General features: G+C 47.0%; 3 protein-coding genes across 3 annotated transcripts; all 3 read left to right on the top strand.

Moving 5' to 3' along the window:
* Window positions 1–208: 208 nt before the first annotated feature.
* LOC124677290 (dnaJ homolog subfamily B member 7-like) lies at window positions 209–11,592 on the top strand. Its single transcript, XM_047213295.1, has 6 exons — window positions 209–334; window positions 730–823; window positions 927–997; window positions 1,088–1,144; window positions 1,978–2,265; window positions 11,560–11,592. Exons 1-6 carry the CDS (start codon window positions 209–211, stop codon window positions 11,590–11,592), a joined length of 669 nt encoding a protein of 222 aa, XP_047069251.1.
* Window positions 11,593–12,751: 1,159 nt separating this feature from the next.
* On the top strand, window positions 12,752–18,540 carry LOC124648751 (sodium/hydrogen exchanger 6-like). Its single transcript, XM_047188464.1, has 22 exons — window positions 12,752–12,926; window positions 14,115–14,166; window positions 14,258–14,317; window positions 14,434–14,458; window positions 14,541–14,626; window positions 14,713–14,824; window positions 14,907–14,969; window positions 15,062–15,081; window positions 15,159–15,253; window positions 15,428–15,456; window positions 15,852–15,883; window positions 15,975–16,022; window positions 16,097–16,157; window positions 16,240–16,337; window positions 16,406–16,481; window positions 16,625–16,644; window positions 16,954–17,051; window positions 17,132–17,241; window positions 17,371–17,460; window positions 17,980–18,089; window positions 18,280–18,371; window positions 18,467–18,540. The coding sequence occupies exons 1-22, from the start codon at window positions 12,752–12,754 to the stop codon at window positions 18,538–18,540; spliced, it is 1,626 nt and encodes a 541-aa protein (XP_047044420.1).
* A 2,235-nt stretch (window positions 18,541–20,775) lies between these two features.
* Window positions 20,776–24,924, top strand: LOC124691634 (heat shock protein 81-1-like). The gene is made up of 3 exons (XM_047224944.1): window positions 20,776–20,940; window positions 22,104–22,523; window positions 23,193–24,924. Exons 1-3 carry the CDS (start codon window positions 20,815–20,817, stop codon window positions 24,744–24,746), a joined length of 2,100 nt encoding a protein of 699 aa, XP_047080900.1. The 5' UTR covers window positions 20,776–20,814; the 3' UTR covers window positions 24,747–24,924.
* The last annotated feature ends 1,094 nt before the right edge of the window (window positions 24,925–26,018 follow it).

Here is a 26,018-nt window from a genome sequence, read left to right as displayed (position 1 = left end):
TCAATCTACCGAAGAACCCATCATCCTAGTAGTAATTTATATTGAGATAAACCTCTTTTTACGGATCAAGCTGGGTCGCATTTTCGGCTTCTCGATCGCTATATAAGGAGAAGCTCACAGCCCGCCAATGCGCTGACACAGCCGGTGAAAAAACAAAGCCTGTTCGCGCCGCGCCTCTCCGGAGTCCGGAGACGACCGGCGAAACGACATGGCCACCGGCGGTGACAAGTGCGGCGGGGATCCGGAGGTCCGCGACGACCTGTACGCGGTGATGGGGCTCAATGAGGAGTGCTCCGATGCCGACCTCAAGGTCGCGTACAGGAAGCTCGCCATGGTGAGAAATTACACGGACTAGCTCCTCTTTCTCCGATGTGCACGTTCTTTAAAAGTTTCATTTGCATCTACGTTCCCCCGTTCTCGACCGGGAATTGGGGCACGGCCTGCATCTTGGACCATGGTATGATTTTTAATTTCATTCCTTGCCGATCTCGAGTCTGGAGCTAGAGGTTGGCGCCAAAGTTCATATATATATCTAGTAGTACCTATTTGACAGTGCTACAGTCCTCGTTTCTATTTTATGCGAGAACCATTTTTTTGCATGCAATCTTTGTCGATCTGGTATTAACCTATTATTTCGATCCACAGTCTGCCATGTTTGTATAACTGTTGGTGTATTCAATGCTAGACTAGTCGAGCATTGTTGCAGAAATTTATTCACACTTGTTGCAGAAATGGCATCCGGACAGATGCTCGTCCTCCAGCAGCACCAAGCAAATGGAGGAAGCCAAGGAGAAGTTCCAGCAGATGCAGGGTGCCTATTCCGGTCTTAATCTCCACCTCCTCCCCCGCATTTTTTGTTTACACAATCCACACCCAGATCACTCGCTACATATTGCAATAACGACTAACCGGCCCTCTCCCATCAGTCCTCTCCGATGCCAACAAGCGGCTCCTCTATGACGTGGAGATGTGCGAACAAGACGAGGGTAAAGACTACGTAAGAAGTTCTTGCACGTCGTAATCATGTTTAACGTTGGATTTGCTTATAGTTGGATTGACGTTTTCTGCCATCGTGTTGCAACTCCAGGGCATGGGAGACTTCCTTGATGAGATGGCTCATATGATGAGCCAGACGCCGCCAGCGGTAAGAACGGATAGCACCACGGCCCTAGTCGTGCGTAGTGTTGGTCCACTGCCACGTTTCTGATATATATGTTCTGGTTCATAATTTTGTTAGCACGTGGGGACACTAGGGAACCATAGCTAGCGTTTGCTGTTACTGTCTCTGGAATTTTGGCTTTGACTGATTTTAATCACTAAATTCTGCCAAGTGCCAACCATCATTTTATTTGTCAGTTTGTTCATAGAATATATCCTAATATTGATGAAAAATATAAACTACTGTTTTGGTCCAAAGCTCTTTCTATGCAATTCGTCTATGTGAGCACTTAGCTATGCTTACACTGATACACACTAGATTCATACCATGTTCTCCTTTGTGGTTCTCATATCCCTCATCATGAATTATTTGGTATGTATGGCTTTTGCTGCTGTTTGCTTATCCTTATTATGGGAAATTTTGGCATGCACACGTGTATGAGTATGTTTTTCTCCTGCAAAGTTCTTAGCTAAACATAAAGTCAAAGTTTGACACATTCACATGGCCCTCCACAAAGCCATAATTTGATAGCTATATGATTTGCATATGATAATTTATTTTTCAACTAGAAAACTCGTCAGAACATTAAAAACTTGTCCAAATATGACTGACAAGTCATCAAAATGTTGCCTCGAGACATTGTTTGTTCAATCTTTATAAGTTCACACGCTTAAAATAAAGGCTTGTTACGGCTCCATGTCTTCCATCGTTTTGTCAGATACTAAAGGTCATAGCTTAGATAAGATTTTTTAGAATTAGAACGCAAAACTACTGTGGGCTCCATTCATGCAAGCAAAACATATGACAATAATCTCGAGCCTTTGGATTTGCTGAGGCAGAAGAACTTTGAGGAGCTGCAACAGCTGTTTGTGAACATGTTCGAGCCTGATATTGACTCGAGAGTCTGCAACGAACCTGCCAAGGGCAATCATGACCTGGTCAGAGGACAGACTCCACCATCTCCACCACCTTTGTTAGCTTCCGAGGCAGAAGAACCATCATGTAAAGGCATTAACAAGCGTGGATCATCAACAATGGGTACTAGGAAGCCTCCAAGGTTTGGTGATGCAGGAGCGAATCACAGCCAGCCTGAGTTTTGTTCTAGGGTAAGTATATATTGTTGGTTCCTATTCATTCGTTAGTTTGTGATTATATAAGCACCAGGATAGGTCATCATTATTTGGTTACCCTCATCTAAATTTAGGGGTGCGGTATATTGTTGATGACGGCCATGCAATCACCGGCGGATCTTAGTGGAGGCCAAAAGGGGCCATGACCCCCCAACTCAATGAAAATTTGCACAATACTACTTAGTATTTACCATTTGTTTACCATACAAAATAGAAAAGATTTCAATTTGGCTCACTCAGCTTTCATCTAATATCTTTTTGCCCCTCCTACAATTATGGTCAAGGTCCGCCACTGCATGCAATGGTCCATGCATGATACATCTAAGGTGTACGGTATATTTGGTAGGACTGTAGGGGAACATTTTGAATGATCTTATCTTTGTGCAAGTTTTATTTCATGAGCTGATAATTGTTGTTTGTGGGCTATGTGTTTAGCATTTATGTGGTTACAACTTCATGTTACCAAGTGATACAAATTCTAGCTCCATTACTAGATGTTGGCTTGCTTATGAGCTCTACCTAGCTATGAGTTAGGTTTTTGGATAGGCCTTCAAATATATATCTTATTAATTATTGTAACATTGCTAGATTTTGCATGACCTATGTGGTAGAATAGTCTCCTGTGCTACTTTCCTCTCCTATATTAATTTTGCGAGTGAGTTTTTTGGGCATGAAATATCTTGTCTCATTGTCTATTTCATATAGGAAATTGTGAGATTATGGCATGTTTAGCAAGTTGAAGCCTGCATGGGCATTTTTGTTACCCTCCAAAACCCACCGACGGGCAATGGCTGAGCAACACGAAGAGCCGGGAAGCTCCCAGGGCCGCTTAGTGGATCCCTGGCACCTCGCGTCGTCCCGCAAATCTTCGGCCAACGTCCCGGCGGTTGCTAGGGCGTGCCACCTGACCTAGACCCGATCGGGAAGGTGTTAGTGCTTCGATTGTTCCTGCATGGTAGACACGTAAACATTAAATACGAGCCCTATCGGCTCTCGGGTTTCCCGTGGATCGGCTCAAGGAGCCGATCGCCCCATGTTTCACGTTGGATTTACAATGGCATGGGGATCCCGCTTGATCGGGACAAAGCTAAAACGATCCACGACAGTTTAGGGTTTTCACCGCATAACCGGAACGTCCTACGTGTGATCGGGCCTAGCAGCTACGGAAGACGATGCAAACCACCCCTACGAGAGGCCTAAAAACCAACATAACGTCGATTCCCCGAACATCCCTCGCAGGGACGGTGAACAACATCTAACGCACTACCGGATCCTCCGACCCCAACGTAAGGCCTAACTATGCAGATATTAAACTAATCCTTGCGGAGCAAGGAGCAACTATAACGGATCGGATCTACTAAGTAACGAACAAGCAAGATGCTGCCCTTACGTCCGGATAGACGTAAGGGCAGCTAGGTGTCGAGGGACGGCATCGCCACGCAGATATGCACGTGAAAGCATCAATGCAAGCCCCTAAACACCTAAGGATAAATAGTACTGCTCGCCATCAACAAGCCTTCGACACGAGCGAGTACAAGGTTGACGAATAAACGTATATCGCCTAGATCGCTAGATGCGATCTAGGCAACATGGTGCTTACCCGGGAGAAACCCTCGAAGAAAGGGGTGGCGATGCGCCTGATTTGTGTTGGTTGAACGATGATTGTCCTCCTTTTCCGATAACCCTAGATACATATTTATAGTCCAAGGGACTTTCTAATTGAGGCGTGCACCTAACCGTGCACGGGCCAGACTCTATCTCTTTAATCTAAATACAATACGATCTACTAATTTACAGATACATGGGCAACTTAGCCCGAACTCTCAGCGCAAGGCCGCTTCGAAGATGCTCCACGTGTATGTCCTTCAAGCCCATCTTCACATACGGCCCATCTCCTGATTTGGCCAAAATCGGGTGGTAACACATGCCCCCCTGGTTTTGATAATGATAATTGCAAAACCATCTGTCTCCTTCGAAGGGTCATGTCATGGCAGAACCGTTGCAGTTTTCTTCATGATGACGTCTTGCCTTCTCAACTTCCCTGCACGACTTGACGGTTCTGGCACCACGTCCTTGGGAACTGCTTAGGCATTAAATCGTTAAATCCCCTTTTTATTTGGCCACTTCCTGTAGTTCCCTTCTTCATCCTCCTCGCACTAGCACTTCCAAAAGCCCTCCTCGGCCAATATGTCTTCTTCCTCCTCCTCATCGGGTCTTTCCACGCAGTCCTCCCCCTTCCGCGAGCCGACGCCGGAGTGGAACCCGGAAGAAGCCCAAGCGGCCAACATCCGCCGCGCCATCGAGGCCGGGGATGAACCGAGCCACGACTTCTCTATCTGGTCAGAGGACGACCAATCCCTGACCGATGGGGAGAGCGTCCTCCGCAGCCTCGTCAATGGGGCAGCGGAGAGCGACGAAGACGACCTCCCCTGGGAGGGAGTAACCTCCTCCGAGGAGGTGGAGGAGGAGGAGGACGATAGCTCTTCCGATGAGCCGCCGGCCAAGCGCCACTGCCCCTGGCCCGGCAATCTCAGCGATTTCGACAGCGACGACGACGACGCTGATGAAGAAGACGAGGACAACGAAGGTCCTGCCGGCGGCCGCTATAGCAGTGACGACGAGCCGGCCGGGAGTAGCGCCGACGGCAGCGACGATGATGAGGGCAGTAGCGGCCCCTAGATAGGGTAGAGCTAGGAGTAGTAGACGGGCAATGTATCCCCTAGGAACTTCCTTTTGAGATCAATCGGCTCCTTCTATGTAAAAAATCGGGTTATCAATGAAGAATTTCCCCAACTTGATTTTGCCGATTTCTTGGCCGAGTGATTTAACCGATTTTCCCTCAACCAATGCTTAATAAGCTGATGTCAACGCATTGGTCCTACGTAATCCATCCTTCCATTCCTCAACTGACGACTCTGAGACCTAGTAATCTTCAAGAATTCATCATCTGTTGAAGAAAGTTGCAGCGAAGGATCCGCCGATGATATCCCAATCGGCTTCTACCACAGAACATCCGCCAGACCATCTGCCCCCCCGAGCCTCAGTCAAGGCGTGATTAGTGGTGAGGATGCACAGGTCGAACAAAGGGCTTTTGTAGGTAATTTGAGACAGGCAATGCGCAAAGCCAGCTAAACTTGCCCCCATTGATTACCCTCCCTCCGCTGGAAGCCGATGTTGTAGATGAATTACTAACAGCTCAACTGATGCTCCTGGCAGTACTACCGCATTCGTATCTTGAACATGCAGCTGGTAGCTCTAGCGTAATTGTACTAGTGTCGACGTCTAAGCATCGGCTATAGCTGAGATCCTTCGTACTTCCTCGATTTTTACCGGCCGACTAATTCTGAATCGGCTCACCTGGGAACATTTCCTGTACATGCCCCCCGAGCTCCTTTCGCTCAAGTCTTGCGCCTTGCTGATCAGATTGGCTCGCCGTCTCTGGCAAACTAATGCAGCTCCTGGTGAGGATGTTTCCTGATGCTATTCCCCACTCTGGTCACAGCAACGCCGACCAAGTCACCATCCTAGCCAAACCTTAAGCAAAGAATGTCATAGCCGATTGCTTCGTCATCGACTATCCTTCTAGTCTTAGAACAGACATGCCCCTTCGTCGGGCTCACCCTTAACCTGAACTGCATGTTTGTGCTGCTCCTGTTGTTGATCAGGGTCGGGATCCCTTAAACTTGCCCTAACCGATATTGCCAACACATGTTTGCCGCTTCTGCTAGCACTGCTGGACTTGGAGGTTTGCTGACGGAGCCAACAATAATTCCACTGAGGAGAGCCACCGGTGTGTTTGTCCTTCAGCAGAGCCTTGCTACTTGATGACTGCTCCATCCGGCTTCTGCTCGTAGCAGTCGTATCCCTTGAGTCGATGGCCGTGCATCGGCTTTGAATCCTTAAGTCGATGTCTACGCATCGGCTGTGCTCAAAAATTTCTGTATTTTCGATTTTTTGCGGCCGATTTGTTTACGTATCGGCCCCCACACTTGAGCTGCTCTGCTGGACATTTGACATCCGTTCCCAGCTCCGTATCCTCGTATCTCATCCATCTATGTGCCCCCCGAGCCGATTCTGTCAAGTAATTGATGGTATCGGCTCTTCAGGCAGCTGTTGGATCAACGCTGAACACAGACAAAGGTATGTTGAGGATAATTTTAGCCGATTGCGGGAATCGGCCTCCCTTTCCATTGCAATGCTTCGTGAAGGTTTAGCACTTCTTGGTTTCTAATGTAGCTACGTGGCATGTTGGAGATGAGATCCTTTGCTTTTCATTTTTTGAGGGCCGATCTCAGGGATCGGCCTTGCCACGTATGTCCAATGTCTTGGACCTGCTACTCCGTTAGGCCGGTGGATAAAACCAGCCTTACCCCATTTTTCGAGGCTTCGATGCGCTCACAACCCTCTAAACTGATCCCAGAGAGCGGCTCTTGGTCATCTCGCTTCCCACACGCTCATGGCAGCTAATGATATCTCGATTGAGTCATCCGCCCGAACGACTTCCACTTCATCTCCATCCCACCGTATGATGCATTGGTGCATTGTAGACGGGATGCAACGATTAGCATGAATCCAGTCCCTTCCCAATAGGACGGCGTAATTGCTTTTGCCGTCAACGATGAAGAACGCAGTAGGTATGGTCTTCCGGCCTACGAGTAAGCTCTACATTCAGAACACCTTTCGCTTCGACGCCCGGCCGTTGAAGTCGCTTAATGTGATGTTGGTCTTGATCAGACCATCGCTGGAATGCCCCAAACGACGTAGCATGGAATACGGCATTATGTTGACTGCCGCTCCGGTATCAACCAACATCTTGCTGACAGGCTGCCCGTTGATGTAACCCCTCAAGTATAGGGCTTTCGGATGCTCGTAGCTTCTATCTCGTGGCTTTTCAAAGATAACCGGTCGTGGACCGCAGTCGAATTGAGCCACTGAAACTTCCTCGTCGCTTGGAGCGCGAAACTCCGACGGGAGTATGAATACCATGTTTGTATCAGTCGATGTCTCTGCATCGGCATCAGCCGATGTCTCTGCATCGGCATCAGCCGATGCCTGTGCATCGGCTTTCGCCTGCTTTGGGCGCCATACTTTCTTTGGCGGGCGCGCCTTCGTCTCTACTGTTTGCTGAATTTTCACGGCCAGATCGGGCCGTGCTCTTCTCAATGTGTACAGTGATCGTGCCTCGGCTTCTTCCAAGTTTCGCAGCCGTTGCACCCTACGCTTCTGAGAATGGCTGAGTCCATCAGGGCACCATCTTGGTCGGTGATACCTATCTTCTTCTCCATCTGACTCCTCAAAGTCTTCTTCTTGAGATGACTCAGCTCGTTTATTCTGAGGTGGGAGAGGTCCTAGACGCTCGAACACTGAAACTTCGTTTGTCCCTCTCCTTCGCTGTTTGCACTCTGGGCAGTTCTCGATTGTTGGCAATCGGCTCATTCCTGAGTCCCATCAATGTTTGAAGAAGGGACAGTTCCAGTGCTTATCCACGTTGTCTTGCTCCCTTGACCTCCCTCTAGCGTAGCGTTCGTACCCGTCGTTGTCCCTGTCGTTCTGACGATACCTCCTGTTTGCATCAGACCGACGATATCCTCCATCGTCGTCGTCGTAGCGGCGACGTCGGTCGTACTGCTGCTCATATTTGTTGAGGAGATGCACGGATAATGGGCGTTGATACCGTATGCTTCTCACCTCCTCCTCGGTTAGGTACCGTCTATCGTCGTCTTGGGGCCGGTCGCGTGGAACGGCCTCCTCTTTATCTTTGCCACGAGAGCGGCTGCTCCCTGCTTGGTCCACGCCATGGCGGATCACAAACCCCGCCATATTGACATCGAAAGAGAACCCTGGCTCTCTTATGGAGTGGCTTAGGTCCACCATGTTGACGTCCGGAAACGGACGCATGTCTACCTTCATGGCAAACTGTCCGAAAGTTAATCGGCCTGATTCTATCGCCATCCGAATTTGTGCGCGCAATACTTTGCGGCCGTTGGTGGCGTGCGTGAACGTATGATGCCATTTGCGGTATGGCCTTTTGTTCATCTCCTCGCGCCGTAGGGATCTTGTGGCCTTCGGGTAGCTTCAATCGTTTCTCTTTCAGAAGCAGATCGAAGATCTGTTCCGTCTTGGTCACGTCAAAGTCCAACCCTCTTGGAGGCCCTGGCGGGTTCACCCATTTGCAGGACACAGGTACTGGCGTCCGAGTCCACTCGGCTACTGCAACTTCCTGATCTTCCGCAGAATCTTCATCCTCATCAGCATTGACCAGGGTTATCGCGCGTTTGAACTTGTCCCGGTACAGCTCCGGATGGCGCTGTTCATATAAGGTCAGCCTATCGACCAGGTGCGTCAACGAGTTGTACTCCACTTGGAACGTCGGATCTTTGAATGACGCCTGCAAGGCCTGCCACGGCCAGCTCGATCGCTTCTTTCTCGCTTATATGAACCGAATAGCATCGGTTCTTGACGGTTCCGAAACGCTGAATGTACTCAGCCACTCGTCTCTCCTCGCTTTGCCGAACCTCGTGCTAGTTCGGCAATACCGCCTTCGTAGCTTCTCGAATGGTATTGGGTGTGGAATAGTTCCTCCATCTCGCTTCCATGATTGCACCGAATTTGGCCGCAACGAGGTGTACCATCCAAAAGCTGGACCGGTGAGGGATTGCGAGAAGCACCTCACCCGTAGCTGATCCGATGCCGAAGCCATGCCCAGCCTGGGCCAAGTATCGGCTCACGTGCTCGATGGAGCTAGATCCTTCCGACCCACTGAATTTGTTGAAGTCCGGAAGCCGGTACTTGGGTGGTAGTGGGATCAGGTCGAACTCATTGGGGTACGGCTTGGAATAGCTGATTATCTTCTTCTTCGGCAAGATGCCGAACTGATCTCTCAGGACTGCGCTGATCTGATCTCGCGGTGGAGGTGGTGGCAGCTGAGCTTTCCTGGACTGGTGCGGTGGTATACTTGGCTAGCCACGCTTGTTTCTCGCCTCTCGCTCCTAAACTCCCCGCTGCTGCTGTCGTTCTTCCTGCCGGAACAATTGCTCCTGCTCCGGCAATCCCTCCTGGTGGAGCTTGGATCGCCTGCGTCCAGTTGTTGCAGTCCGGCACATACGTGCACACGTATTCGTGTGGGATTTCCTTGGGCGGGTCATGCAAGAACTGATAGTCGCCCGGGTCACCCCCAACTTTGTAGACGACGTATGCCGGTGAGCCTTGTTGCTGTGGAGCCGCCATTGCGTACGGCAGAGGTGGCCTGGTGTGGAGTTGCATCTCTCCCCGGTGAGTCCCTAGAACAGGTCCTGAAGGGGAGTACCGACGCTCCATGATCTCTTGCACCACACGGAGCGCAACGCGCTCCAAAGTGTTCACCAGGCTCTCAGAGTGCCGATGCAGTGAATGAGCCACCACGTAGTTGATTTCCTGTCGCAGGGCTCTGGTACGTTCCTCTGAAGGGAGAGACAGATCCAACCCATCGAGGATGCCTTGTGGTGCGAATCCTTTGAACCTGACGCCGTGCGACCGGGTCTTCTCAAAGGAGCCGATGAGTTCGGCCTCCAGGATGGCCTTCAGGTCATCGTACTTCTTCTTGTGTTCCGTGGGGAGATCCTCGTACGTGATCGGTTCCTCCGCCATCTCGGATGCCGATGTTGACGTGGATGTATGCAGAAGATCGTCCCACCGGGCATGCCAGAATGTGTTACCCTCCAAAACCCACCGACGGGCAATGGCTGAGCAACACGAAGAGCCGGGAAGCTCCCAGGGCCGCTTAGTGGATCCTCGGCACCTCGCGTCGTCCCGCAAATCTTCCGGCCAACGTCCCGGCGGTTGCTAGGGCGTGCCACCTGACCTAGACCCGATCGGGAAGGTGTTAGTGCTTCGATTGTTCCCGCATGGTAGACACGTAAACATTAAATACGAGCCCTATCGGCTCTCGGGTTTCCTCGTGGATCGGCTCAAGGAGCCGATCGCCCCATGTTTCACGTTGGATTTACAATGGCATGGGGATCCTGCTTGATCGGGACAAAGCTAAAACGATCCACGACGGTTTAGGGTTTTCACCGCATAACCGGAACGTCCTACGTGTGATCGGGCCTAGCAGCCTACGGAAGACGATGCAAACCACCCCTACGAGAGGCCTAAAAACCAACATAACGTCGATTCCCGGAACATCCCTCGCAGGGACGGTGAACAACATCTAACGCACTACCGGATCCTCCGACCCCAACGTAAGGCCTAACTATGCGGATATTAAACTAATCCTTGCGGAGCAAGGAGCAACTATAACGGATCGGATCTACTAAGTAACGAACAAGCAAGATGCTGCCCTTACGTCTGGATAGACGTAAGGGCAGCTAGGTGTTGAGGGACGGCATCGCCACGCAGATATGCACGTGAAAGCATCAATGCAAGCCCCTAAACACCTAAGGATAAATAGTACTTCTCGCCATCAACAAGGCTTCAGCACGAGCAGTACAAGGTTGACGAATAAACGTATATCGCCTAGATCGCTAGATGCGATCTAGGCAACATGGTGCTTACCCGGGAGAAACCCTCGAAGAAAGGGGTGGCGATGCGCCTGATTTGTGTTGGTTGAACGATGATTGTCCTCCTTTTCCGATAACCCTAGATACATATTTATAGTCCAAGGGACTTTCTAATTGAGGCGTGCACCTAACCGTGCACATGCCAGACTCTATCTCTTTAATCTAAATACAATACGATCTACTAATTTACAGATACATGGGCAACTTAGCCCGAACTCTCAGCGCAAGGCCGATTCGAAGATGCTCCACGTGTATGTCCTTCAAGCCCATCTTCACTTACGGCACATCTCCTGATTTGGCCAAAATCGGGTGGTAACAATTTTATACTTTACAACTTCTTTGGTTCTATGTTGTGTGGTGCGACTGGTAACTTGTTCGCCACATGATTTTATCATTTAAACTAAGAACATGCTTCATTCACTCCTAGTCCTACCTTAAATTGCCAGCCAGTTGATTGCTTTCTAATAATGCCGCATTTGTTATATGGTATTCCATATTTTGGTGTTGTTCTTTAAGAATCTTAAAATTAGGGTGCCTCCTGCTGAGCTGGTTGACGCTCATGTGACCGTTGACTTTGGGTGTCCTAGTGGTTTAGTAACCATGGTAGAAAAATACCGTGTTTGTATAATCCCTTCGCTTAGGTCTATGTACTGAGGTCAACTGATTTATGTGGGGTGCTAATCAATAGCCTGAAAATCATTTCCGGGTTGATCCTCATCTTGTTTGTTCGCAGATGAGTGACACCAAGCAAGCACCAAAGGAGTGAGATTGGGACACCAACATGAGAAGGAACGACCAGAAGCAGAAGATGTCATCCAAGCATGATGTTTCTTCGGAGGACGAGTTGCCAAGTCTGTGTCAGCATAGAGTGGCTTAACCTTGGGTGGAACCATTTGCCTCTTATGTCCTGGCCATGTCAAGGGTTATTTGTATCATATGACCGCTAGCAAAAAGAGCACCGGCGCTAGATGACGTACATGACTAAGAGGCGGCTACTTAAGAGAATTTAGTACATAAAATGTTACTTCATTCTTTCCTCCCAGCTTGTGTCATTGTGTTGTATCGTGGTGTTGGATTTTCAATTGATTAAGTGCTCATCTTTTATTATCTCTTAATAGTAATCCCCCGCTACCACATTTTTCAGCCCTCTCCTGCGTCCACGTCACCTCAATTCCCCCCCCCCCCCGCATTTTTGTGTCGCCAGTCGCTGGCCGTCCTGTGCCTGTTCGCATTTTCGTCCACATAGGCCTTGGCTGTCACTTGGGCTGGACTGGAAGCCCGCTTTACTAGCTCGCCCTTCTACTGTGCAAAGAAAAAACTTTTGTCCGTTCGTCTTCCTATTCCCTCATGCTGTCCACCGCCGCCATTACATCCGAATTCATGTCCACAAATCCTAAAAGATATTAAATAAAAATGCTGGTTTTCGGTTTAATGTAGTATTCTCCACCAGTACCCTCTATTGGTATAACTGGTTAGAACAATACATGGTAGCTTGTGTAGCACCAAATTTACAGATTGACTACTAAGACAAAAAACACTTTGTTCCGAATCTTTGGTAATACAGCTCCTGATGCAACACACGGGTATTTTTCCTAGTGTTGATTTCTATGAGAGGGCTTGTCCCTTTCTGTTTTTTTTGTTTTTGTTTTGTTTCTGTTGGGATTGGGAATTTTTTGGTAGGAGATTTTAATCAAGTCAAAATGCGAACCCGCGCCACGCTTTCCTCCTCTTCAGAGCCCACTACCCGGTCAAATACATCCTAGCCGTCCATCCAGATTCCTCAAGGAACCGCCCACGCATAAGAAAATTTCAGAGTAAAACAGACGGGAAAAAACCCCCGGAGAAAAAGTAGTAGACAGAAGAATCGAACGAGTCATCGAAGCGAAGAGAAGCATTCGCACGCGCGAGAGGCGGGGCAGGCAGGGATGGCGGCGGGAGCACCACCGCACGGCGCGCCGACGGTGGAGGAGCAGGAGGAGGCGGCGGGGGTGGGGATCCTGCTGCAGATATCGATGCTGGTGCTGGCCTTCGTGCTCGGCCACCTCCTCCGCCGCCGCAGGGTCTACTACCTCCCCGAGGCCAGCGCGTCGCTCCTCATCGGTACGTGCGTGCCGCGCCCGCGCCCTTTGCTATCTGGGGCGTTTCCGTTTCACTTTGCTCGTTCCGCGATTCAGATGGACCCGACTAGCACTTTCGGTGTTTCTGAGCGATTAATGTGGTCTCCGTGTCAGTGCTGTTTCGTGACACGTGGTGCTTGGCCGAGAAAATCGGAAGCAGTCGGGTTTACTTTGCTGGGGCTTTCAGGTTTGGGTGATCAAATGGTAGTATCATGTTTAGCTGATCAAATGGGAAGCAGTGCTATTACTACTACACAAGAGTTGTGTTGTGAAATGCTGATTGCCATGAGTGCAGAAGTGAAGGCGGGTCATCCGGTTAGTTCAGGCGCAACTTGTTTAGTGATCCGAACCATGGCTCTCTGATTTTCAAGGTTAGATTCAGGATTAGTTTGTAAAACAAAATAAATCCGTTTGACATTTTAGTAGAGGGATTACAATCGTGCCAAGTTCCGCTCCATTTCGAATTGTGATGTGCTAGATATAAGCTAAAATGTGAAGAGTAGAGTTGTTGCGACGCCGAGTAACGCGATGTTGTGAATCCACCCTTCATCTCAAGGGCCATCATTTCTGGTCTATTCTGGCATGACAAATTGCTTCATGTCGAGGGCAACTTCCTACCCTTTTAAGAAACCACATCAAATTTTAGTATAAAATGTTTCAATAATTCAAGAAAGAACTCATTGATGTAGTTTGAATTTGGCATTAAGCTTTTCCCTGTTATCAAAGACATAAAAGAAAAGGCAAGCAGCACGGTAGCTGAATGGATGAATTGCCCATGACTTGCTGCTTGTCTTTCCTTATTCTCGACAACAGTGACAGTTTTGAGTATGGGATTTTGCAAGGTTTCGGCACTTAAGTGTCTACGTCCATGAATTTCGTGAGAACTTATTGCACCATGCTCTAATTGAATTTTTTTACTATGCTGAAACCTGAGTCAAGCAGTATCTACTGGTTATATCTGGTTTGCATATGAGAGAATTTTGGTATTTTGTCACTGCAAGTGCAAGGCACATGGTTCCGCGATTTTCATCGCTGATCCTTGCTGTAATTTTTCTGCTCGGGTGCAAAAATACGAGGACCTCAGGAAGTTACAGCTTTAGTTATACTTGGTTCAGGAACTAGATAAATCTTGTGTATTGTGACTATAATAATCTACCTCCACTTATGGCAGGGTTGATCGTGGGAGGTCTTGCTAGCATATCTAACACTCAGAAAAGTACTAGGTCTTTACTTTCTTCATCCCAGAAACCTAATCGTCTCCAACTGTTCCTTCTTGACCATGCTGATATAGTATCCTTTTCTGTGTAATTTCAGGAGATGGTTCAATTTCCGGGAAGAGCTTTTCTTTCTGTTCTTGCTGCCTCCAATCATATTATATCCTTAGCATATGCTTCATTTTACCTCCCTTATGTAAAAAAAATGCTTCATGTCACTTCCCACTATTTCTTTTGTAAAGCTTACGCTGAATGTTTTGCTTGACTACACGCTACCCAGTCTGGCTTCAGCTTAGCACCAGTGAGTGTTCGATTTCTCATGCCCCCTACATTATTGAGATTATGTCTGGCTGCAGCTAAATCTATTATCCCTGTACTTGCAGAAACCGTTCTTCTCAAACTTTGGTGCTATTATTACTTTTGCCATAATTGGAACCTTTATCGCCTCCACTGTCACAGGTGTTCTAGTGTAAGAGTCTAAAATAGTTTGCTTGCAGGTTTATTGTATACAAACCCTTTGACTTGTGACCATCTGATGATGCGTTGTAATTGCAGCTACCTTGCCGGGCTAATACATCTTGTCTATAGGATGCCTCTGATCGAGTGTATGATGTTTGGTTCCCTTGTGTCAGCAACTGATCCTGTAACTGTGTTGTCCATATTTCAGGTTTCTGTCGTCACCTTAGACACTATCATACTGTGTTTACTTATTTTCTGGAAGCAAAATTACTCACTTTCCATTACTGCAGGAACTTGGTACAGACGTGAACCTCTATGCGTTAGTTTTTGGTGAATCTGTGCTAAACGACGCTGTATGATTTCTGTTTACGCAAAATTGTTAATATTATTGCTCTTACCGTTCCTTACACCTTGCTTGATATGAACCTGTTTTGCGGCGATGAAGATGGCAATTTCCTTGTACAGGTCAGGACGGTATTTGTCATCTTCTTTGCTTCATTATTTGCTTCTTCAGAATCTGTATTGACTCCCTTCATCTTCAGGACTATGGCATCTCTGAGGACCAATGCTTCTAGCCAAAACATTTTCGTTGTTATCTTGAGATTTCTTGAGGACTTCTTTGGATCAATGTCAATAGGTACCGTGACAAACTTTGTATGTACATTTTCATTAGCTAACCCGATTTCCTGCCTACAAGTCTGATGTCTCACTGCGGTTCATTTTTCATGGTTCCCTTTATGCTTATGCATTTAGATACAAACATCTGCATGGCATTTGTGAACTGACTTTCTTACTACTTTCATCTTTGCAGGTGTTGGAGCTGGATTTATTTCTGCTCTCATATCCTTCAATCACCCTACTTTTGTGGAGATATACCCATTTAAAGCTGCAATTTGTTGGTTATGTTACTATTTTACACGAACCAAATAGGATGTAGCTCTCTTGCATTCCTCTAAAGAATACCCTGCATGGGGAAAGTTGAATTTCGGAAGTGTTTTCTTTAATCTTGAAAATGCTTTCTGGAACATCAATCACACGATATTGGTTTGCTGCCCTACTTAAATATGAGGAAACTATTTAGATATATTCAGTGAAAAAAATAAACCCAGATGTGTTTGCTATATATTTGGATTGAATAAAAACTAGTCTTGACTCATATAGTCATCCTGTTAAGTTGTATGCTGCATTATTTTGTCATACTGATAGCCATTTGTTATGCCTTAATTCTGTATAACCTCTTCAAGTATTCAACACTCGGTGTTGAGAAGTAAGTAACATCCCTAATCATTTATTGCTTCCAGAAACAAGAGTTTATCTGAATATAATAGACAATTGAACTCCTGACCTTTTATTTTCAGCCTTTATAACCTCGAGAGCTGCTTGTTTGTACTATTCCCATACTTCTCGTAAGCACACCTAACTTGAATTGCATTTTGTCGAGCTTTGAGGTTTGTACGTTCAGTTATGCATTTGTTCGCAGGTACATGCTAGCTGAAGGCTTTGGTCTGTCTGGCATAGTCTCAATACTCTTTACTGGAATTGTGGGTACCAAGTTAAATGACACATTCAGGGAATATTTTTTTTGTGTGAAGTTATTCATGGTAGTGGAATCTTTCTTTTCAGGTGATGAAGAGATACACATTCCCAAACTTGTCAGATGACTCTCAGCGTTTCACTGCTTCCCTTTTCAATCTGCTTTCATCATTAGCAGAAACTTTTGTGTAAGTCAGCATTTGTAGTCTTTCTGTTTTGGTAAATCTATTTACATGTTTGCCTAAACTCCTTACAGGTTCATATATATGGGATTTGATATTGCAATGGAGCGTCAAAGCTGGTCACACATCGGGTTCATATTTTTCTCAGTTGTATCCTTCATATGATTGGGAGCTACTTTATACTACACATAATTTCTTCCTTATAAGACACTGCTATTTTAGTTTTTCCTCCTTCCTTATGAGATACGCTGCTATTTTTTTTCCTTAGCGTTTATTTTGTTTGATTCATGAAGATCTTCATACTAGTTGCAAGGTATGGTTTCACTGAACCTTGTTCTGATTCTATTTTCACATTTCCTAAGGTTCGTATGGAGAGGTTTATTTGTATGTCTCCCAAATAGCTAGAACAGTCAGTATCAAACATAGGATTAGTAAGATCCAGCAGAGCTACACAAGCTTTATAAAAACTGTACTGTGTTTGGTATACAGTAGATTGATGCTGAAGCTGAAGCACTTGCTGGGCAAGCTCTGAATTTCTTAACTGAAATAAGCGACTGCACATTGTTCATCTATATGAGTTTGCTCAAGTTACTAAGTTTTGCCGTGTCCTCTTATTTTGAAGGGCTGCAAATGTTTTCTCGTGTTCTTTCTTGGTAAATTTGGTACGGCCACCCCACCGGCAAATATCCAGGCAGTATCAACAGGCACTTTGGTATAGTGGTATGTAGTCTGACAAACATGCTCACTCAATTTTTTTTTTTTGTATCTTATAAGCAGTTTTGGTGCATTTACGTTTGCAGGTCTTAGAGGGGCTATGGCTTTTGCCCTTGCTCTTCAATCTGTTCATGATCTTCCTGAGGGCCATGGTCAGACAATTTTGAGCGCTACCATATCTATCATTGTTCTAACAGTAAGATATCAAAGAACCAAACTATACTAGAGTGGTCATTTCTGTATGGCAATAGAAAGACATGCTGGTATTGCTAATGCCACTTAGTGTTGACCATCCCAAATAACTTCTCTCATGGTGATGATCCAGGTACTTCTGATTGGAGGTTCGACAAGCACAATGCTTGAAGCTCTACACGTTGCAGGAGATGGTAATAATGGCCATCCTCGTTCAGTTGAGGCAAGTATTCTGCACTTTGTAAAAATAACCGGAGTATACCCTATATTCCTGCACATCAGGGTGACATGGTTGCAAGGCCTAATGTAGTTTTGCAATTGAACTTCTTATCTATCAATGCATCGAGACACAAAGCTTTTGTTTTTTCCCGGGAGAGAAAATAGGGCATGATTACATGTTTGTCCAATATAGCTTTTCATGACTGGTAACATTTCGATTTCCCTAGAAAATTACCAAAAAAGCACCTATATAGTGTGGTTTACGGTTGGGTTGTCACTGCTTATGTCATAAATAATGCTTTCATGTTTTTTTTTTGGCTAAAGGGATAATGCGGCCATGTTCCTTTGGCGAAAGGGATAATGCAGCCATGTTGTGGCCCATATATGCATACATTTGGTAGAAATGAGATTTTTTATGGATTATTGGGTGTATTATTTATTGTGCTCATAAGAGGCTTGTGGTTTAGCGCTTGAGCATCCTTTATGATTGTAAATCTTTACTGCTGCGATTATTGACTTGCAGGACCAGGATAACTATGAGGGGAACAATTTGTGTAACATAGAACTAAACAATGTAGAAGGGACTTCTAGCACAAGCAAATTCAAACAGAAACTCCGAGAAATCCAGAGAAGGTATTTTAGTAGTTAAAAATAGTCAATCAAAGTACACCACATGTTTTTCATGGCTGCATGAGTATTGTAAGTTGCTGACACACTATATTTAGTAGACTGCACTAGTTTTTTTTTAATGAAGTTTAGGTTCGTCATTCTACAAAAGAATTCCTCTATGCATTGGAATCACTTGTTTCGAATTCTCTTGCAGCACTCCTTCGTTCGCCACATTGGACAGACACTACCTCACTCCATTTTTCACGTCTCGAAATGGAGACATCGATGATGACGATCATGATCCTAGTAAGTCTATTTTAACGCATTGCCCCTCAGTCTTATCTATACCTTCGATGTGTCCTTCTGGACCACCTGCCTCTGAATGCCTGAATGCCGTGCAGATGGAGCGCCGCAGCGATCTAACGAGTTGCAAGGTGTGGAGAGCCATCGTTTACCGACTCGAGAGATGGACTGAACTGAGGAGAGCTGCATTTCAACGGAGTAGGCAAAGTGTGGCGTGACTAGCGATGAAACTAGACAGCATCTGACACTCCATAGGGATTTAATCTAGATCCACATGTAAATACTAGGCCTACACGTTTTTGTTACCAGTTTAGCAATGACAGCAGATGTTTTATCAGTCGCTTCCTTCCCTCGAACAATTCTCTGCAAAGAAGCTCTTGCATCGTGCCGGCTTTCTTTTCTGTACAGTTGCTAGATGCTCAACAGACAACAGACCTGGTCCCGGATCCCAGGGGACTAATTCCATCACCTTGCCACGCAAAGCGTCATTCCTTGCCCTTTTGCTCTTTTTGTGTCTGCATTTGCTGCATGTTCAGGGCCAAAAACCCACTTGAAATCGAAAGCTCATTTCTGTTTACTGCTACTATGTCTGTATCGTGGAACTCTGTCGAGGAATACATGGGTTTGCAGCTCACTCGGGCTGTAGCTGTCTATGCTCTGCGGTTGCCTGTGTTTTTCCCCATCGACTTACTTGGACCGCTGGATTGAACACATCTTGAAATTGTTATGGCCGTCCGTCCGGTATGTTTAAGGATATCTCCAGCGGCATTTATTTTGGTCTGCGTGGATAAAAAAAGTTCTGCCTCCAGCATAATGGTCCGATGCATAGTTACCGGCATTTCCGCGCCGATGCATTGCTGACATTTAGGTCAGGTTTGTGTCCAGACGCACCTGTTCACACCTCCGATTACATGGTCTGACACCTCTCTCTTCGCCCTAAATTAAATTAATGCATGTCCCATTGCTGGCCACACAAAAGACATTTCCCCCTCTATCCTCTCGCGTGGCCCATACTGGCTTCCCTTTCACGGTAAAAAATGACATTGCCACTAATGCAAAGATAGATGCATACGGACGTGTTAAAAATGAGAGTCAAATTCGTATTCGCGGTTCAACGCAAATGGTTACTTTCAGTCCAAAATCACCTTGGGACTCAGGCTTCAGAGTACCCATGGTTCACCCATCATGCTTCCAGAAACCTATATGCACGTTTTTAAATAGCGTGAAATTTTTAAGGCAAATAAATGCATCAATTTTTTATTATTCGTAATTGTAAATACAGAGAAAATCTAATGGTAACTGGTAATACGTGCCAGCAGCCATGTGATATTTTCCACAAACAAAGTTGTCATGTGATATACAGAGGAGAGAGGACACATGAGGCGATCGTGAAAACCATCTAGGGTTCCGTCCCTTTCGCCGGTGACACTGCCAGTCTGTTCCGTCTTTGGTGGCCTTGGGACCATCAAGGCATGGCAGATAGCTGCCTCTCGCTGGCGGGAAAGTTTTCGTTCTTTGTTTAGTTTGTTTTTAGTGTCTTATTCGGGATGGTGAGGCGGCGGCTACTTCCTGAAGTCACAATAAGATTTTCCCCGCCCTATCCTCGTTCCGGTGGTGCGTCTAGTGCCAGTGGAGGGCGTGTGGAGTTGTGTATCCGGCGGATCTCCTAGGATTCGGTCTGTTTTCGTGCTCGCTGGTGTATTTTAGGTTAGCCTTTTCCGATCTACGGTTGTCATCATTGGCGACGGTTGTTGCTCTGGTGTGGTAGTCCTTTGGGGCCTTAGCACGATGAATTCCGTGTGTCTACTACAACAAACTCTACTCCAACAAGCTATGTATGATTCCGATGATGGAGGGGCGAGGACGGCGGCGCACCTTCGGCTCGCTAGTGTGTGTAGTCGTTGCTAGGCGATCCATTGACCTATTTTAATCTTTTATTACTTTTAGGTTTCTTTGTACTACCGTTGATGGTTATTAATATATCGGTGCAATTTTCGAAATAAAAAGTTACCATGTGATATGGTCGAAGTGCTAATTACCGAGACCTTTCTTTACAAAACTCCAATCAAGCTCTCACGGTGTCCTCCTTTCATTAAAACGAACCCAACCCAACCCGAGCTCCAGAACCTTCCAAAGCATGTAAGCCCAAACCAAGGCAAACCCCAGCCTAGCCCGCTGACATGTGGGCCAAGCACCCACCGCCGGGCCCAGCGGCGACTAATCCGCACGCCCCAACCGCCCGTCGTCTCCCTCTTCGCGCACCCGGTAGAACGTTCCAGAACCCGTCTCCCCACTATATATCCCCCTCCCCCCGCACCCATCCCCTCTCCCATCTCCCATCTCGCAGCAAAGCCGCTCCAAAACCCTAACCCTAGCCCTCTCCTCCCCCCACCTTGCCTCGTCGAGCGCGCGCGCGCGCGCGTGTTGCAGGAGTTCCGGCGGCGCCATGGCCTCGGAGACGGAGACCTTCGCCTTCCAGGCGGAGATCAACCAGCTGCTGTCGCTCATCATCAACACCTTCTACTCCAACAAGGAGATCTTCCTCCGCGAGCTCATCTCCAACTCCTCCGATGTAAGCTGCCGCGCTCCTCTGCTTCTCGCTGTTTTTATTTTAGATCCGTGCGCGCTGGGGCCCTTTGTCGCATCGCTAGATCGGCGCGTGGTTATGTCGCGATGCAGAGGTTGGGGTCGTGCGCTCTTGGGTGGAAGGGGTTTCAGTCTATCGACCCGTAGACGAATCTGTTATTTGAGCGCTGTTCTGTTGTTACCGTGGAGTAAAATTGTAGCCATAGATTTGTTCAACCCCTGGCAGGCCTCGCGATTTAACTGTTATTCATGCTTAGGAGCCGTATAATCACCCCTCTCTGCTGCATGCTTGCTTGATTGCTCTGTATTGCGTTAGGATTTGTACCTACTTGAAACCTAGAATGCCCGCATGGCTAGATTTGTCTGCTGCCCTGTTTATTGCAATCTATCTGCAGGTGAATCTGTGGCCTCTGCGTACTCTTCTGTCATCCTGAGTAGAGCTTAGCCATAGATTTGTTCACTCCCTCGTCTGCTGCATGATTGGACTGCTATTCAGGATTTGGAATCACTATTACTCCCTGTTCCATCATCCCCTGTGCTGAGTTTTGAAATGCATTGGTCTCAGATGCTGCTACTTTTCATGATTTTTTTACTAGACTAGGTACGGAGTCAGATATTTTGATGGAAGTTCCTGAAAAGCATTATTCTCACAGTTTTCAAATTAGACACTGATTAGATACGGAGTACTGATTTGTAGTTTAAACTTGCCCAAACTCAGTATCAACATGTCGACTGTGCTATACATGTTAGCATTTTAACTCGCAATCGTAGAAGCTGTAAATCTGCAAGAGGTTTCATTTGATTTATGATCACTCAATTTCTTATCCCCAGTAGGTTTGCTGGGCTGGTAGTAACTCCTGAAAAGCACTGTTCTCACAGGTTTAATTAAACGTAGAATTTATGATAGTGCGTATGGAATTTGAACCAAACTGAAAAGATAGTATGTGTGCTTGATTCTGTAGACATTATGATTGGTTTGTTATTTACTGGGATGCATTAGACTCTCCTTAAGATGTTTCAGTTACTTTTGCACTATTGAGTGGTTTTTATATATGAGTGGTTTGTTATTTGCTGAGATGCACGAGTCTCTCATTAATACATTTCAGTTACTTCTGCACTCTTAACTTGTTTTATCTATGAGAATTTTAGGCGTTGGACAAGATCAGGTTCGAGAGCCTCACGGACAAGAGCAAGCTGGATGCTCAGCCTGAGCTGTTCATCCACATTATCCCTGACAAGGCCACCAACACACTCACCCTTATTGACAGTGGTATTGGTATGACCAAGTCAGATCTTGTGAACAACCTTGGTACCATTGCAAGGTCTGGGACGAAGGAGTTCATGGAGGCATTGGCTGCTGGTGCTGATGTGTCCATGATCGGTCAGTTTGGTGTTGGTTTCTACTCAGCTTACCTTGTGGCTGAGAGAGTTGTTGTGACCACCAAGCACAACGATGATGAGCAGTATGTGTGGGAGTCTCAGGCTGGTGGGTCCTTCACTGTTACACGTGATGCTGGAGAGCCCCTTGGGAGGGGCACGAAGATCACTCTGTACCTCAAGGATGATCAGGTACGGCCTACTCATATATTGTTTGGTTGGACTTGCTGCCTACTTCATGTTCTGTTTGCAGCTTTATATAGTCCTGGTGGACTTATGTTCATAGTTTTTCTAGCTGGCACATGAGATGTGCCTGTAGAAAGAATAATGCAGTTTTTAACTCTTTTTTGAATGAAATGATTCCTAGTTCTGTCTGATGATTAGTGGTCAGGGTTAATTTACATCGAAAGTTGAATCTGCTAGTAAGAATTTCCTATTAGTAGAAACTGAATATTTAATAGTAGTCCCCTGTTGATACTTGCTAGTGATGGTCACAAATTTTTTCTGCTTGGCTTATGAGATGGAAATTGAGAGTAGTTTTCAGTCAGTATTGTATTTATTTATTATTGTTGCTATGCAAATTTATAATTATACTTGGTCATTCAGGAAGTGTTACTATGCAGTTGAGAATTATAGTTGGTCATTAACAAATTGGTAGGGCATCTCTAAACTGAGATTAATTGGTCATCTCTCTATCATGGAATCTGTTGTTTGCAAGTGCTATGAACTTTGCGCACCCATAAACAATAGTAGTCTGTAGACATTTTGTTAGTTCTGCTATATACCAAATTCTTTTCATGATGAGAGCTGATACTTTGCAGCATTGTGGCTGGTCTAACACGTTGGTATTCTTCTCTGTAGTTGGACTACCTTGAGGAGCGTCGCCTTAAGGATCTGGTGAAGAAACACTCTGAGTTCATCAGCTACCCGATCTCTCTCTGGACTGAGAAGACCACTGAGAAGGAAATTTCTGATGATGAAGATGAAGATGAGAAGAAGGATACTGAGGAAGGCAAGGTTGAGGAAATTGATGAAGAGAAAGAGGAGAAGGAGAAGAAAAAGAAGAAGATCAAGGAGGTTTCTCACGAGTGGTCCCTGATCAACAAGCAGAAGCCCATCTGGATGAGGAAGCCTGAAGAGATCACCAAGGAAGAGTATGCTGCTTTCTACAAGGGCTTGACAAACGACTGGGAGGAGCACCTTGCTGTCAAGCACTTCTCTGTGGAGGGGCAGCTTGAGTTCAAGGCTGTTCTCTTTGTTCCCAAGAGGGCTCCCTTTGACCTCTTTGACACGAGGAAGAAGCTGAACAACATCAAGCTGTATGTGCGCCGTGTCTTCATCATGGACAACTGCGAGGAGCTGATCCCAGAGTGGCTGAGCTTTGTCAAGGGTATTGTTGACTCTGAGGATCTCCCCCTGAACATCTCTCGTGAGACGCTCCAGCAGAACAAGATCCTGAAGGTTATCCGCAAGAACCTTGTGAAGAAGTGCATCGAGCTCTTCTTTGAGATTGCTGAGAACAAGGAGGACTACAACAAGTTCTATGAGGCTTTCTCCAAGAACCTGAAGCTCGGCATCAATGAGGACTCTGCCAACAGGTCCAAGATTGCTGAGCTGCTCAGGTACCACTCCACCAAGAGCGGTGATGAGCTGACCAGCCTCAAGGACTATGTGACGAGGATGAAGGAGGGCCAGAGCGACATCTACTACATCACTGGCGAGAGCAAGAAGGCTGTGGAGAACTCTCCCTTCCTTGAGAGGCTGAAGAAGAAGGGCCTTGAGGTTCTGTTCATGGTTGATGCCATTGATGAGTACGCCATTGGCCAGCTCAAGGAGTTTGAGGGGAAGAAGCTTGTCTCTGCCACCAAGGAAGGTCTGAAGATTGATGACAGCGAGGAAGAGAAGAAGCGGAAGGAGGAGCTTAAGGAGAAGTTCGAGGGGCTCTGCAAGGTGATCAAGGAGGTGCTTGGCGACAGGGTGGAGAAGGTGATTGTCTCTGACCGTGTGGTGGACTCTCCGTGCTGCCTTGTCACTGGCGAGTACGGCTGGACTGCCAACATGGAGAGGATCATGAAGGCTCAGGCTCTGAGGGACTCCAGCATGGGAGGCTACATGTCTTCCAAGAAGACGATGGAGATTAACCCGGAGAATGCCATCATGGAGGAGCTGCGCAAGCGTGCTGATGCTGACAAGAACGACAAGTCGGTCAAGGACCTGGTGATGCTGCTGTTCGAGACTTCTCTGCTCACCTCTGGCTTCAGCCTGGAGGACCCCAACACCTTCGGCACCAGGATCCACCGCATGCTCAAGCTGGGCCTGAGCATCGACGAGGACGAGCCTGCTGAGGCTGACGACACCGACATGCCGGCCCTGGACGATGACGCCGGCGAGAGCAAGATGGAGGAGGTCGACTAAGCGTCTGCATTTCGTAGTTAGTTTGTCTTCTGGGTTACTGTCGCATGGTCTGTTTTGTGGTTTACTGTGCCTAGCCTGCTGTACATGGGGCTAGGGGATGGTGGTATGTGGAATCTCGGAACTGCGTATGGTAATCGTTGCTTATATATTATTATCCTAGTATCTTCCAATTAGTGTTCCTTTTGTTTTCTGCTGTTTCATCATCTTCCAGTATATTTTCCTGTTCGATTCTTTCTGGCTGGGTTATTTTTATCTGTACTTGTGGTGAGTGCCATGTCGTTCTGCAACTCTCCGGCAACTATGCTTTTATCTTGTTGATTCTCTTAGTAATGTCATGACCTTGTCTTTTGTCTTAGTTTCTTCTCTAGTGGCCTGCTCTGTTTTTATCTGACCAAACCCGCAGCCCTGCCTCCGTTCCCCTCGACTCATCAATTTGCAGCCCCTTTTATTCCGACGGTTACATTACGAAATGCAGAGTGTAGTAGCTATTGTAACCATCGGTGTCATACTCGTACAATGTATGCCCCTACTAAATGTCTGAAGATCACGACATCATGTTTGTATTGCCCGTATTGGCACTTCCATGTGTTCGTATAATTTCAAATTGTTTACAATCTTGTGATGGCTTTCCTTTCACAGTACTGACATCTTTCTACAGCACTGATTTTTGTTGCTTCACTGTTTTTGCCATGACAATTCCAAATTTCTGATGATTTTGTACACTGTTACATGGTTTTGTACACCTAACAAAAGCTAATGCACTAAGGCCGGTGCCAACGCGGGCTGGAGCGCGGGTGCTACCGCCCGCGGCGGGGCGGGACTGGAGCGGCAGGTGGTGGCTGGCTCGCCGCGCGTTGGCGGCGGGAGCAGGGCGGCGCGTTGGCGGGCCGGGGCGGGAGGGGGGCGGGCGAGAGGGCGGGCGGTAGGCGGGCGGGAGTGGGGCGAGAGGCGGGCGGTAGCGGGCGAGAGATGGGCGAGAGAGGGGCGGTAGTGGCTGAGGTGGCGCGATCTGATTCGTCCTCCTCAGCTAGCCGTTGGGGTAGTCGTTGGTACTTCAAAAAACCCTAAAATTTCAGCCCCCCTCTATAAATACCTCCATATGGTTTCACTCACTCCACACCCATTTCATCTCCTCTACTCTCCATTTCCACTCCCTCTCAACGCCATGTCTTCGTCCAGCAGTTCGAGCGACGGATTAGAGGGTGAGCTGATCGTTGCATTCAAGGCGGAGTACGAGGAGGAGATGCTGAACGAGGAGGAGGAGCCAAAACG

Source organism: Lolium rigidum, chromosome 1 (genome assembly GCF_022539505.1).
Source record: "Lolium rigidum isolate FL_2022 chromosome 1, APGP_CSIRO_Lrig_0.1, whole genome shotgun sequence".
Lineage (NCBI taxonomy): Eukaryota > Viridiplantae > Streptophyta > Magnoliopsida > Poales > Poaceae > Lolium > Lolium rigidum.
The sequence above is the reverse complement of the archived record's forward strand: the minus strand, read 5'-3'. Positions and strand labels throughout refer to the sequence as shown.

What these genes read in the sequence shown, in the direction of transcription:
- LOC124691634 (XM_047224944.1), top strand. Translation starts at nt 20,815, where the DNA reads ATGGCCTCGGAGACGGAGACCTTCGCCTTCCAGGCGGAGATCAACCAG. An exon ending in TCATCTCCAACTCCTCCGAT is followed by an intron (nt 20,941 to 22,103) that starts GTAAGCTGCCGC and finishes TGAGAATTTTAG; the next exon opens with GCGTTGGACAAGATCAGGTT. An exon ending in TGTACCTCAAGGATGATCAG is followed by an intron (nt 22,524 to 23,192) that starts GTACGGCCTACT and finishes TCTTCTCTGTAG; the next exon opens with TTGGACTACCTTGAGGAGCG.
- LOC124677290 (XM_047213295.1), top strand. Translation starts at nt 209, where the DNA reads ATGGCCACCGGCGGTGACAAGTGCGGCGGGGATCCGGAGGTCCGCGAC. An exon ending in AAGACGAGGGTAAAGACTAC is followed by an intron (nt 998 to 1,087) that starts GTAAGAAGTTCT and finishes TTGCAACTCCAG; the next exon opens with GGCATGGGAGACTTCCTTGA. An exon ending in AGCCTGAGTTTTGTTCTAGG is followed by an intron (nt 2,266 to 11,559) that starts GTAAGTATATAT and finishes GTTTGTTCGCAG; the next exon opens with ATGAGTGACACCAAGCAAGC.
- LOC124648751 (XM_047188464.1), top strand. Translation starts at nt 12,752, where the DNA reads ATGGCGGCGGGAGCACCACCGCACGGCGCGCCGACGGTGGAGGAGCAG. An exon ending in CTGGCTTCAGCTTAGCACCA is followed by an intron (nt 14,459 to 14,540) that starts GTGAGTGTTCGA and finishes CTGTACTTGCAG; the next exon opens with AAACCGTTCTTCTCAAACTT. An exon ending in TCAACACTCGGTGTTGAGAA is followed by an intron (nt 15,884 to 15,974) that starts GTAAGTAACATC and finishes TTTTATTTTCAG; the next exon opens with CCTTTATAACCTCGAGAGCT.